This window comes from Macaca mulatta, chromosome 5 (genome assembly GCF_049350105.2).
Source record: "Macaca mulatta isolate MMU2019108-1 chromosome 5, T2T-MMU8v2.0, whole genome shotgun sequence".
NCBI classification, from domain to species: domain Eukaryota; kingdom Metazoa; phylum Chordata; class Mammalia; order Primates; family Cercopithecidae; genus Macaca; species Macaca mulatta.
In genome coordinates, this window is record NC_133410.1 from 191,352,529 (window position 1) to 191,367,371 (window position 14,843).

Genomic DNA, 14,843 nt, shown 5'->3' on the forward strand with positions numbered 1-14,843 from the left:
AGCAATCCTGGCTCCCTGGTCCATTGGGCAGGGTAGGAGGCCAAGCACAGAGGCACTCACCAAAACCCAGAGTCCTTCGCCAGCAGAAATCAGCAAGGCCACAAGTGCTGGGCAGCTGGATACGTGTGGCAAGCATTACTAAAAATTCCCATTAGTTTAACAGGAACAAGTGAATTCTCCAACTCTCTAATTTGTAAACTATATCATCAAAATTGGTTATGAAAACCCAAGGCAAGAGTGATATCTGAATCACCAAGAGTATTTTACCTCCATTTGATAAAATTGGTATTTTGATTAAATGTGCTTCACTGTAATGAATTCCACAAAGAAAAAGGAACGAAAAATGTCAAATGAATACTTCATCACGGGTTTAGCAACACCCATCCCCTCAAGAAAATAAAAATCTTTCCAAGTTTTTTAATCTGGTAAATTAGATAAATCTGCTGCTTCCTGGTTTTTTAATTGTCATTCATCTGAAAAGATTCTTAGTATAATAACATTGCCTTCTTCCTGCCACTTAATGTTACTGACATCATATTATCTTTTGGATTTTTCAGGAGAAGGATGGAATAAAAAGCTTCTTTAGCAGAAGGAATTTTCATTTTCCACATTAATACTACATTATAATAAAATAGTTTTATGAAGTTTTGATCCCAAGGCTGGAAGAACAAAAACACCCTTTAAAAATACCTCTCCAGAGACACAGCCCAGGAAAAGCTCCATCTTCCTATTATGTTACAAGTAGTGTGTGTTTCCCTCCTCCCCACAAGGCGTCAATCAGGACTAACGACTTCCGACTTGCGGAATTAATAAAGCAGTATTAAGTTGTATGTTATTTGGTAAACTCAAATTTACACAATTTTCAACTCCCTGTCACAGTCCCTTGGGCTGCTATAATAAAGTCCCATAGACTGCGTGGCTGAGAAATAATGGACATTTATTTCTCACGGTTCTGGAGGCTTGAAGTCAGGATACCAGCATGGTTAGGTTCCGGCAAGGTCCTCTTTCAGGGTTGCAAACAGTCATCTTCTCCTCCTATCCTTGCACATGGAAAGAGAGTAACTGAGCTCTCTGGGGTCCCTTTTAGAAGGGCACTAATCCCATTCAGGAGAGCTCCACCCTCATGGCCTAATTACGTCCCCCAGGCCCCACCTCCGAATATCAGCGTATTGGAATTAGGGTTTGAACATGTGAATTTATGGGGAGACACATTCAGTCCACTGCACTCCCCTTTGAAGAAATGTTCCAGTGAGCCATGCTGGCTTTCTGCATGATGCCAGGCACAGGCCACCCCTCCCCGAGCTCCTGATCTCTGAGGAGTTATTTTATGGGAGCCTCAGTCTGATCAACTGCAAAAAAAATGAGACGATGATTGGCATTTCAGTACAGCTGAATTCCTGTGCCCCACAGGAGACATAGGGAGGTAGCAGGAAGAGCGCTGACCTTGGAATTAGGAGATGTCACCCTCCATGTGTGACATTATAGAAATTACTTACAAGAAAGGAGGAGGCTTAGATCCTGTGGGCACAGAACCCGGAGACACTACTGAGGTATTGCAAGGGGTCCAAGCATATCCACAGCTGGATAAATCCCATGTCCAGGACATACATAAACTTTCCCCAAACATACATAAATGCTATCCAATTAATAAAGTTCAGATTAACATAAAATGTTAATGATACAAAGTAGTTTTTGCCATTGTGGAGTTTCTTACTCAAAAGATACTAAGAATTTAGCATTGTGCAGGGGTCCTGGAAGTGTTTTGGCATTTAAAAGAGGGTCCGGTACATTCAAAAGAGTTAAAAATCATTGTCTAGAACTCGAGATAATCTCTAAAGCTCCTTTACAGGGAGTAACACATCACCCATGAAGTTATCCTTCCTGCTACAGCAGCTCAGTCGCCATTAATGCAGATGAGGAAAGAACGGGGTGAGCTATCCAACTCAAGGCAGGATCCCCTTGTTTTTTAAATTAATCTTGAAAATCTTAAAAGCAAAAAAAAAAAAAAAGCCTTTGCATTTGAGTCAGTTATCAGCAAACATTTCTGTGACATCCCAGGCAAGCCAAACATTTACTTCTCTGTGGCCTGAAAATCCTTGAGAAGACAACAAGTATAGTTTATACACAGTCATTGTCATTTAGACTTAAAGCCCATCTTTACTGTATTATGGCGGTAGTAATACTAAATGCCTTTTAAAACCCATTTAATGCCTTCTACAACTTTTATGGTACATCAAATTACAAGCTTACTCTCGTGAAAGAAAATTGTCGACATTCTACCATAGCTACATATAAATGAATAATTGATAAGTAAGGGCAAAGAGCTTTGAAAACCTAGAGGTATCATACAGATAATAAAAAATAATGCAGACAGACAACCAGTGCCCAGAAGCTCAGCAGCTATTCAATAAAAAACAATCAGTGAAGTTGGACAAATACCTATGTAGGTTTTTAAAAAAATTCCCTGTAGAAAGGGGCTCTGAAAGGCACTCTCCTCAATTTGGACAAAAGGCAGTGTCTCATAACCAACAAAGTCAGCTACACGGAAGTCAGGAGTGCTGGGAAGTCTGGGGTGTGGGGCAGGTGCTGCAAATGGACTGCACGGCCCTTGGCTTCCAGGTCACAGCTTACAGATCTGCTGGGGGCTCTCAGTGACTGAGGAAGGCACAGGTCCCATTGGGAGGCCCGCTCAGTGCCCACTCAGGACCCCTCTGCACTGTCCAACCACGGGTATCTTTTGCACCAGCTTGAGTATGATAGACTGCCATCCCCCCAGAATTCCTCCATATCGAAGTCCAGCACAAGGGCCAATATTTCACTGTCTAGACTCGGTGAAATATTGACTGTGGCCGTCACACATTTCAATGCAGATCTTTAACATATCGACCCTCCACTTTCACCATTTTTATATGGGACATTGAACCACACTGTGAAAAATTATCTTTGCATGGACTTAAAAACAACTAATCACTTCCCTTCTTTCTTACCATCAAAAGCTTATAGAATCAAAATCAGGATGACAAGAAGTTTCTCTGAGTCAGTGCATTTTTCTAATTAGTCATCCACTACCACCAGCTCTGAAGCTGGGCTGAGAAGACAGTCTTACCCTCCCCCAACTCCGATCCTCTCTTCCCACTCCTACGAGGGAGGGGTGAGGTTAAATCAAGGATGTGACGATTCAGTCCCCTTCATCCCTAAACTACTTTTCACACCCTGGAAACCCAGACTGCTTTGCAGTCCTCAATTCCTCCTCTCCCTCCAGGTACCTCTTTCCTTTTTCTTTCAAACATGGAGGAGTTGCCCCTAGGCAATTTAGAAAGAAATTTATGGGGCTTATTTAACATGATCGAGGTTCAGGAACATTAGCAAAAATTTATAAATTAGACTAAATGTAGACTTGGAATTCTTCATGAGAAAAACCCAGAGGAAAATCTACCAGGAGAGTCAACAAAGAAGAAAGGTCATACATCACGCCTCGGCCTGAAGGCACAATCTTTCCCATTTGGATGGCCTTACTCTACTTTCACTTCCAACAGTGCCAGTCTGTTCATTTTCAGGCGTAAAATACAGGACCTAACCCTACAAAAAATCAGCAACCTGCATACGCAGCATGATTTGCCTCTTTTCCAGTATTAGTTGCGTATTCTCCAAGGAACACAAGGAAAAGTAAAGCTGTGGCTGGACCCTCCCAGGCCATCTCTGAAGGAGTCTTCCCTGGGGCTCAGACAGGCAACAAACTCTAAGAAGCACCCTTCGCTAATTTCAAGGTGAAAATCCAGAGACAGTCAAGCCAAAGGTTTACAGTTCCACACTTCTAGCTTTTTCTTTTTCTTTTCTTTTCCTTTTTTTTTTTTTTTTTTTTTTTTTGAGATAGAGTCTTGCTCTGTCGTCCAGGCTGGAGTGCGGTGGCACAATCTTGGCTCACTACAACCTCCACGTCAGCCTCCCGAGTAGCAGGGATTACAGGCACCTGCTACCATGCCCAGTTAATTTTGTATTTTTAATAGATGTAGCTATGTTAGAATGTCAACATTAGTAGAGATGGGGTTTCACCATGTTGGCCAGGCTAGTCTCGAAGTCCTGACCTCAGGTGATCTGCCCGTCTCAACCTCCCAAAATGCTGGGATTACAGGCGTGAGCCATCGCGCCCAGCCTCACTTCTGGCTTTTGGTCTGATCACAGCCTACTGTGAAATTGCAGCATCCCCTGTAACTGGAGGAAGCAACTGGATCCTCCATCTCCTGATGTCTAGTTCACAGCTTGCTTCCCGCTTCCCAGCAATGAGCTTGAGCCAGATGTTCTCATCAGGCACGTAGGCTGAATGAAGCCTGCTTCTCATCAAACCAAACCCCGAGCCAGCCCCTGGTTAGCCGACCCTGCTTCCGAGTAGTAAAAAAAGAACCTGCAGAGACACTACGCACATCCCTCAGCTATCTCTGCAAGGAGCTGTGACCCTCTGCAGAGAAGCCAACTATCAATGCTCTGGTGTTGTGCACGGCAGCAGGCTGCCAGTGAAGCCTGCCAGGCTCAGCACAGGCAGCAGAGCCCCGGATCTCAGGGCCAGCCTGTGTGACCACTACCATGCTTCTCTCCGTGGCTCTCTTTGGAACTTAAGAGACAAAGCCAGGAAACGGGGGTAGTTCAGTAGGATATTTTTCTTTCCAGCTGTTGATGACGAAAGGGAGATGATGCCTTCTGACCAACTTTCTGAATTAGGCACTCGCCAGGCTATGTCACTAAGCAGAATGGGACATAAAACATGCCCTACCGTATGGGTATTTGGTGTCCAGCTTATTCTCTGCCGTCCTACTCCAAGGCAATAGGTCGTCACTGCACCCATTTGGCATCCCATTGTACCCGATCCCGACAATCTTGTTTTCTGAATTCACAATGCAGGCACCGACCTAGAAGGAAACATGCCCAAAGGCTTGGTGCCTGCAACTGGCTGGTCTGCTGCTGGGGAAGCAGGGAATAAAACCAGAGGGACTGGAGAACTCAAAACAGATGCACAGCTGCTACAGGTGCTGAGAGCTGTCGATCTCCTTGCCTGTTTTTTTTTTGTGTGTGTGGCAGCTCCCATAAGCCAAGGAAAGTGCACCCCGGGTCCCAGAAGGGGCATGAGTGGCAGTTAACAAAGGCATGTGACAATTTTCTGTCTCACAGGAAGAAGTAAGCTTGTAGAAATGCAGCACAAAAGGCAGACCGACCCTGCACTTTCAAGTTGACAAGTGTCCACTGAATCTCCCCTTTCTGCTCATGTGCAGGAATCTCTCTGCCTGGGAGTATCTAAGCATTCTCCTGGGAAATTCATTTACCTGGGAATTTGGATCTTTGCTTCTCTGTGCTGATAAGAAGGCCACAGCCATAAAATACTCAGGCCATTCCAAATAGTCATCCCGTTTCTTGCAGGAAACTTCACTCATGTTGGGTCTAGAAGAAAAGCGTGACAAAGCAGAAGTTGAGAGGAAGCATTTTAGTAAATCTGTTTTCCAGTTCAACCCAACCACACTGAACCTTTAGATGTCTAAACATGGGCAACTTGAGCTACATTTATCAATCACAAATCACAACACATGGGCCCTAAACAGTCTCTGGTCTAAGTAAAAACTTAAGAAATTTCCTATTTCAGAAGTTTGAATTTGGCACCTATAGCTTCACATTCCCAAATATTTTATCTGTTTACTGCTTTCTCATAGGATTTTTTATGCCAGCCTACACATTGTTCTGTCCTTTACCTGTCTCCCTTACAAAACGGAGTCAGCACAGGAAGAGGGTGGAAATAAGAAATATTTATTGATCATCTATAGATTCCAGACATTGTTAAAGTTTATACACATCATGTCAGTCGAGCCTTACTCCTAGCTAAGGTAGACAATGCCATCCTACCTTACAGAGACTCAGAGAACTTAGGTAACTTATCCTAAACCATACAGGATTATTACCCACGCCAGATGGATTCAAAGAAAACATCTGAAGCCTTCCCAACTCTGATATTCACCAGATAATTTTTCCCTTCCCTTTCCCTTTGTTACTCCAGATGGGACAGAAGTTATCAACTCTGAGTAATGAATTGCATGAGAAGAAACTATGAAAAATGTCAAGTGCTACTCCTAAAGCAAGGTTTTTGGAACTTAGTTTACAAGGGGCAAGCACAGGCTGTCTACAACAGGGAGAGCCCAGGAAGGGGGTCCTAGAACTTCAGGGGAGTGGTCGCTTTCAAAAGGAATGAAACAAGGGCAAGGAAGGAAGACAACGCAAAAACAGGGTGGGCAACACGGAGAAATCTTAAGAAAGGCAAGGAATGTGGTCTAAAGGAAGGCGAGGATTTCCCAAAATTTGTGCTTCAGGCTCCACACTTTACTTAGGCACATGCTACAGTGCAGGGCGGCAGTGCCTACGACTAGATGCAGTGGAGAGTCGGTGCTGGGAACCATGGTCACTCACTGAGAAGCCTGGCAATCCCCCTAACAGGAAAAGACAGGTGCTGGATCAGCCTGGTTTCCCACCTGGCGTAAGGGTCAGCATCCATCATCGCTGTGGGGTGCTAGAGAAGTACCTACTACATAGGAGGGAGGGGGAGACATGGCGGGGTGAGGGAGGGGGAGGAGAGGGAAGAGTCCTGCTAATTCCCTGGGCGCCTTCCCCTGGCATGGCTGAAAGCCCACTAGAGCCCTGTGAGGACTGAGGCCCAGCTGTAGAAACAGAGGGAACTGGAGATTGAGGACAACGATTCAGGAAGACACATTCGGTCACCGTCCCAGGCACACCCCACGCCGCTCGCAACCCCGTCAGCTCTGATCCAGGGCCTACACCCGGCATTCCCACAGACGCCCAGCACCACCTCCCCGGGGCACTCCGAGGGGGCCGCCCTCGCACCCGCCGAGAAATCGACCCTGGAGTGACTTCCGGGACCCCGAGCGCTCCCACCCCGCCCGCATTCTCCGATCTAAAGGCTGAGCGCGGCCGAGGCGCCCCCAGCGTCCGCGGCCCCGGCCCAGGCCCCCGCCCGGCAGCCGGTGCCACGCGGCGGTGGCTAGGGGCGCGCGGGCAGCGTACCCGCACGGCTGCCCCCCGCCCACCATCCGGTGCCCGCTCCGCGCGCAGGCCGGTGCTGGTCCCCGCCGCCGCCGCCGCCGCGCTCAGGGAAGGAAGTCGGGAGAGGAGGCGGGGCCGCCGCGGGGCCGGAAGAGGGCAGCGGCCCGGACGCTGCGCGCTCGCAGAACCGCTGTCGGCCGGGGACCAGGGTCCCGGAGCTCTCACGGGAGGGAGGGAAGGAGGGAGGGTCGCACGCCGCGAACACGCTGCTCGGCGTCGCCGTACGCCTCGCAGTCCCCGTGATGCAGCCCGCGGTCCGGCCGGCGGTGTTCACGGCCCGAGCACAAACCACTCCCCGGGTGCCAGGCTGCCCCGAGGTCGCCCCGCTGCCCGGGTCACGCGTGGCGCAGGGTGGCCGCGAGTTGGGCGCATCCAGGCCTGACTGCACGACCGTCGGGGCTGCTCGGTTTAGTGGTGGTGGTGGTGGTGAGGTTTTCCCCACCATCCGTGTTCCGTCAGCTCCTTAGAGTCACGACTATAGAGATTCTGTGTGATTAAAAGACGACCCCAAGAATCTAGTGCCGTGAAGCTGGTGGGAGGTGGGGAGACCTGGTTTGGGTCTCAGGGGTGAGCCCGCTGTTTCGCAGCGCCCCCGTGGGGACCCTTGGCCGGTGGCTGGGTCAGTTTCACACCGGATGGGGCAGGGAACTGGGTCCGGCGGGGGTGCCGTGCCTCGAGGCTCAGTGCCTCGAAGCTGGATTTGCATTTAGCTGCGCCTGACCGGCTTGCAGTTTCTGCTCAAACTGTGCGGAAGGGCCTGAGGTGTTTGCTAAAGCCTGCAGTCCCCTGCTCGACCCGTATCACCACACATGCACCCCAACTGCACGTTACCTCCTGGTAATGCTTGCCCACTGATACTGTGCACATTTTGTTGCAGTTGTTTCAAAACAGGGCAAATCAGAAAAACAGCGCAATGGGAAAGACCATCAGTGACATTTCTGGAGTCGTATGCCCCAAGCAACTAAATCTGATTTTCATGAAATTCGTTACCCTACGCAGATGTCTAGCCCCTTACAGTGGTTCTAGCACAGAGAATGACAGAAGAACCCCTTTCTGTTTCACTCATACTTGAGGGTACTGTCAGCACTCCATAAATAACAGCTACCGTAATAATCATCAGTTCTGATCTGCACGTCCCGGATTTGAACTGCTGTTCCATACAAAAGCTTGTTAACTATATTAATTTAGCCTCACGGAGGAAGAATGATGAGAGTAAACAGTTGGTTCTGTCTAATTACTCACTACAACAGACACATCATTCTTCATCTCATGGTCCAGCTTGTAGATTCAATAATTAAATTATGTACTGCTCTTGGTGGATGCCGGGAAAGCAAAAGGGAGAAATCCTTCATTGTTAACTATAGATTTTTTTTTTTTTTTTTTTGCCCTGATAAGACTCAGGCTTGAAAGAACCACATAGATTAAGATGATGATTTTTAATGTCAAGTTGACTTTACGTGGCTGTCTTGTTGCTGCTAAAATGTGTCATATATCCTGAGCCCCGGTTTCCCTCCCCCTCCCAAATCCACTACTTGGTCTTTGGCACACTCATCTATAGTCTTTGGGTCTTCATAGATCCATTTCTCTTCTTACCAGCCTACAACCCATACATCACCAATTGCTGCTGGTCCTTCAACCACAACATCATTAAGCTTTCTTCCTTCCTCTGCTCTGTAAAGACTGTCATACATAATTTAGTTACTTCTCATCATTCTCCATTTTGGTCAACTCACACACTCCCCTCTGCCATAAATTCAAGCTCCTGCTTGCTGAAAACACATTACCCTGAATGTTCCTGCATTTCACTGAAAGTCCCTCGTCTTAAAGATGACATCATTCATAATACAGGAAACCCTCCTTGTTCAGAGTTTCACAACTTGAGGTTTCAAATATTCTGCACCAATAGTGAAGCCACGTGGCCAATGGGGGAAAAATATACTCCTTCCTATGTCTTTCTCATTAACACCTTGTAACTCCAAGTGTGACTGTAGGTGTTAAATCTCACTTGCTGATATCTTGTATTTGGGTTTAAAATTGAGGATCTTTCTGCACCTACTACAAATACAAAGGTTAGGTATGTGTTCAGCCCTATCTAGATTGGCCTTCCTTGAGGGCCTCACGTAGGTTGAACACAATCAACACATTCCTAAGGACTACTATCTTGGCCCTTTTGTTTATGGGGTTTCATGTTATCTATGTCTAGTGTAGAGCATAACCTGGAACATATTAATATTTCAGTGTGCCTTAGGTGGAGGATCGCGATTAAAAACAGAAGTCAAGGTAAGATTCTTCCAGGGCCACCTCAGAAGAGGGGTTGATGGCATTTGCAAATGTCTGCCCTACCAAGATACTACCTGCCCCTCCTTCCACCTCCTCTGCCTGCCAAGGTAAGGATGTGACTTGTAACTGGGGAAACAGAGGCAAGGAGTCAGGAAAGTGACCAATCTGTCCATCAAGTTTGTCATGAGAGAAAGAGCACAGGCCTTGGAGTCAGACCAGACTTTGAACCCTACTCCCACTTCTTACAACCTGAGTAACCTTGAGAAGCTACTTCCATTCTTGGAGTCTCTGTAAAATCAACAATATTCATTTTTTATTAATTCCCTACTATGTGCTAAGTGCTGCAAATACCATGATGGATACTATAAGCCAGTTATTGCCCTCACATTCCCCTCTCCCCACATAAATACAGAAAAAAACGAACCTCATTGCTGGCCCAGTGAACACAGTAAATGTTGTTATAAACTGCCTGTTGTTCGTAATTTGGTGATTGTCAGTCAGGACCAAAAACTTCTTTTCATAACTCAACAACTGCACTTAGAGGCAAAGTGCCACTTTGACTGATTTTCAAAGAAATAATTGTTTATATTTCCATGCTAAAGTGCAAACTAGAGAGAACTCTGTAAATCTTAAGTAAGGGATGACTGTAAGTCTGCTAAACCACAAAAAAGTCACAGTGAAAATTCTAGAAAAAAATAAATAGGTGGTCTTATCAATACAGTACAGGTTGAGCGTCCCTAACCTGAAAATTCAAAATCCAGAATGCTCTAAGATCTGAAACTTATTGAGTGCTGACACTCCCACAAATGGGAAATTCACACCTGACCTCATGTGATAGATGCACAAAATTATTAAAAATATTCTGTCAAACTACTTCCAGGCTATGCATATAAGGTGTATATTAAACATAAATATATATTGTGTTTACATTTGGGTCCCATCCCCAAGACATCTCATTATATGTATGCAGATATTCCCAAATCTGAAAAAATCCGAAACCTGAAACACTTCCGGTCCTAAGCATTTTAGAGAAGGGATATTCAACCTGTATATACATTTTCGTATGTATGTTAGAGCATGAGGTCAGTTGTTTGTGTTCCATGAAGGGCATACAGACTCTGCAAATTGACATGACAGAGCATTCCTATCAGAAAAAAATCAGGATCCCTAAATAGCATTGTTGTTATGAGTTGAAGCCACCAATTACTTTGTCATTATACATCTTCAAAATTACAATGAAGGGCCGGGTTCATTGTAATGAACTCACTCCTATAATCCCAGCAAAGTGGGAGGCCAAGATGGGAGGATCGCTTGAGCCCAGGAATTTGAGACCAGCCTGGGCTATGCAAGACCCAGTCTCTACAAAAAAAAAAAAAAAAAAAAGTTTTAAATTAGCCAAGCATGGTGGTGCATGCCTGTCGTCCCAGCTGCTTAGGAGGCTGAGGAGGGAAGATTGCTCGAGCCGAGAAGGTTGAGGCTGTAGTGAGCTATGACTGCACCACTGCACTCCAGCTTGAGTGACAGAGGGAGACCCCATCTCAAAAAAAAAAAAAAAATTTTTTTTTCAATGAAGGTCAATAAGGAAATGTTAACATGGCATATGCACGGAGCAGGGTGTTTTGCTGTTTTATATTAATAAATATTTGTTGGCTAAAATGAGTTAATAGAGAATCATTGTTCTATGCCAAATTGTTTGGAGCATCTAACTCATAGAGAGAAGTCTTTGTCTATGAACGCTGGTTCTACTTCCCTATCCACCTCCTTTTTCTCCTTGCAATTCATAGACCTGGAGAGACATTTGATAAGTGAGACACTGGGGCTGGTGGGTCAGGGAACCAAGAGTGAACAGTATCGTTTTAAGGAGGCATGGATTTCAGTCCTAGGATTTGGGGCTTGGCCTGAAAATGACCATCTCTAGTACAGCAGAGCTGAAGGCGGAGGAGAAGGCGGTCTCCTCTTTCCTGGTGTGATGCCTCTCCCCATGACTTCCTTTGCCTCTACAGAGCTGAACTTGTAGCCTCTTTCATACATAACTGGTTGAAGTGGATGGAAATTACATGTCTTATTGCTTCTTAAAAGAAAAAAAAAACATATAAAATGTAAATCTAAAAGAAATGGGCAATTTTCTCGTACCACTTTATATTTCTGTGTAAGTTACCAAGTGCCAATCATTCTTACTTTTTAAAATTCAAATTTGTCAAGCAGCATGTAAGCTTTCAATGTTGTACAAGAAAAGATAATGCTTCATGTGGAATAGTCACTTACGCTAGTTCTGTGAAAGTGCCTACCTGAAGAGAATGTATCAGATTGTTGGCTTTGTAGAAATGTTAATGATTTCATTAAATTACACCCTCTACTCTGGGGTCACCAAGGAACCTCCTAAAGGGTAATCAACAAGGTACTATGGTTCTGGATATAGAATTCTTTATTGATGTCAGCATCACCACACATTTTGCAGTGTGTATTTTATGGTATAGCAAGGTAGAATGCCTAAGAACCATTGTAAATGAAAGCCCCTGTGAAACTGTAGTTGGGAGTTAATGGCCATCATAACCTGCCTGACGTGTTGTGCCTTCCCTCAGCTAACTGGAAAGTTCATTGGGTGTAAAGCTCTAAAAGGAGAAGGCGAGAATCAAATTAATATTTTAGTATTGTGGCACACCATGTATGTGTATATTGAGGATAACCCCTGTGATCCTACCACGACAACAACAATCTGTTGTTAATGCCATGAGGGAAGAAGTCATCTTCTACAGTCAGGAGCAAACAAAATAAGGGAGGAAGCCTATCCTATGTGAATGACTGTTGACGCTGTTCACAGTAAGCAATTCAAAGCTTTGATTCAGGAGCTGACGGAGAGTCACATGGCAGTACCAAAGCCAGAGTTCTCCAAAGGCCCCATTTCTGACAAACCTCTGTCTGCTGCAGTGTTTGATAGACAACTTGAAATGATACAAGGTAGGGAGCTCTCAGCCATGAAGCATTTTAAGATACTTTGATCCTAGTAATGCTATCTTCAAATTAGCCCTGGGTTGAGTTAAATATCAGCCAAAGGGAGTGGAATGGCCCTCATGAAATCATCCCTAAGAGAACAAGAGAGATTTAATAGTTTGGTGGTTACAGTAACCACTAACCTGCAAGAAAAATCGATATCTACACAGTGTTAGAATCACACCAAGGGCTCCTGGAGCCGAGCCATTTCAGTGAAGAATAAACCCAGATTCATTAGAGTAGAAAGTCAGAATGTGGTAGGAGGTCAAACATAAATACACCCCGGGCTCTTTCGTCTGCAAACTCAAGAAGATGTTCTTCTTTCGGGATCCGAGCATTTTTTAAAAGCATGGAATTTACAGAGCTGGGAAGTGACCTTAGCAATCATTGAGTCCAGCCCCTTCTTTTTACAGATGAGGAAATAGTGGCCCAGAAAGATGACTTGGCTCTCTCCCACTCACACGGCTGCTCTGGTGAGATTTCCTCATGCCACACTGCTCATGTCCAGCTTTGCAGTCCATGAATCAAAACGCAACTGTTTATTGAGGCTCTCTGTGGAAGGCACTCTGCCAAGCCTTCGAGGGGCATAAAGAAAGCCGAGTCAGTCTTCGCCCCAGCTCTCTTTGCTGGAGAGAAGATAAAACTACATAATAGGTTACCCAACGTTCAGGGGTTAAGTGACAATGTAAAACAACAATAAAAGAGAGCTTTCCCAAAGCAGAATATGATTGTGTGTGTGTGTGTGTCTTCTACCTAAAACAGCCCTTTCTTCCCACCTAGGAGGTAGGTTATAAAGGCAGGGGTATTCCTGTTCCCTTCATTATTACTTCCTCTTAGCACAATATTCAGTTTATACCCCAGTTTCTGTTTTGGAAGGAGTGTGAGATATACACGCTGCAAGGAATGGGAGCCTGCACGTGGAGCGAAAGCTCGGGCAGAATTACTAGCATCGCAGCCTTGAGTATGAGAGGTTGCCCTAACCGTAGCCCCGCACTAGCTCCGGGAGAAGACGCCATCTGTATTGGTTTCCAGAACAAAGCCCAGACAAGGCAGAGTCAGTGCCATTTATTTGCATCCACTAAATATTAAATGTTCATATGTCCTTAACAAAATCATAGCCCCCAAGAACCATGGAATTTCAGTCAAAGAAACATGCATACATGCACACATATATAATCTTTCTGCTTTGTACTCTTCGACCCGTGTTGAAATTCCAGGGATAACATTGCCTTTCAGATAAAGTTTGACTATCTTATTACCCACATACAAAAAAGCATCACATGAAATAAAGAAACGGGAGCATGTGGTACACCCTCCAGGACTGCAGAAGAAGGTGGCTTGGTCTGGGTTAGAGACTGATAGCTAAAAACTAAGTCTGGCTGCTGAAAACTAACCATATCTACTCAATAATGAACATGCCCCCATGGAAACTCCTTATCTTGCTTTCCACTCCGTTAAGTTTTCATATTCATGGCTCCCTGTGAAACCTAGAGAAGTGTATTTCTTGAAAGTCTTGGTTGATAGCCTGTTCACTTCCTTGCTATTCTCATGGCAAAGTACAAACGACGTGTATCGGCAAAGGGTGACGTAGCGAGTTTGCATTGTAGAGTGTAATTTCCTTATGAAGCCATCCGTTTTGTTTGTAACAGTCTGACACTGTTCTAACCAGCTTCTAGGAGCCAGGCGCCGGGACAGAGGAAGAGAACTTCATTTTATAAAAATGGTGGCAAATTCGATTAGAGATTTCAGTGGCACATTAAGCAGGTTATTATTAGACAGAACTGACATTTCACATGCAGACATATTCTTTACTTGAAAGTCAAGTGTCATTCAAAAGAGGGAGAAATTATTTTGGACTTTTTAAAACATCAAAGAAATCCCCTGAAAACCTATCCATATAAATGCCTCCATCCGTCGGAGTCAGGACTAGAACTGATGCCTTTGATTTCTCCTTGATGCAAACAATGATATCAGAATGGAGTGGCTTTGGGGAGTGCTCATAAGCAGTGGTCAGGAAAGTGGATTCTCCTTCTAAAACCACAGCTAGACCCCAGTGCTGATGGGCCTCGCCAAAGGGCGGTGTGATTCATGCACAGTGCACACCACAAAGAACTGCCCCCTTCCTCCATCCAAACAGAATCATCCTCCTGCCGTATATACAGATATTACAGCAGTCACTGAGATGCTTGAAGAGTTTTTCACTGTGTATGCCTTTGGAGGTACACATTTGGCTCGGCAGAAACTAAACATTTTTAAGAGCACAGTAAGAAATAGGCCAGAAAACATGAACGCTTTATAGCTTTTTAGAAAACTTGATGGTCTTGCTGGTACAACTCCCTATGATATGGTTCAGTTGTAATAACAATGGAAAGTGTATCAGTGCGAACTGCTGATGAAACATCAGAAAATGTAGCCAAGGGTCTTTTAAACACATTTAAAAACTGTTCTTTTGAACTGTGCCTCTTAGCCTTGGAAAA

At 45.1% G+C, this 14,843-nt stretch overlaps 1 protein-coding gene across 6 annotated transcripts in view; it reads right to left on the bottom strand.

The window, feature by feature from the left end:
- The window catches only part of DCTD (dCMP deaminase), a 500,232-nt gene that overhangs the window by 20,492 nt on the left and 464,897 nt on the right, over positions 1–14,843 (bottom strand). The window contains exons 1-4 of one of the 6 annotated variants that reach the window (XM_078001701.1): positions 7,080–7,161; positions 6,507–6,559; positions 5,316–5,430; positions 4,769–4,904 (exon numbers count right to left, since the gene is read on the bottom strand). In XM_078001701.1, coding sequence (XP_077857827.1) covers positions 4,769–4,904; positions 5,316–5,430; positions 6,507–6,532 — 277 coding nt within the window. In that variant the 5' untranslated portion in view covers positions 6,533–6,559; positions 7,080–7,161. 6 annotated transcript variants of the gene reach the window in all.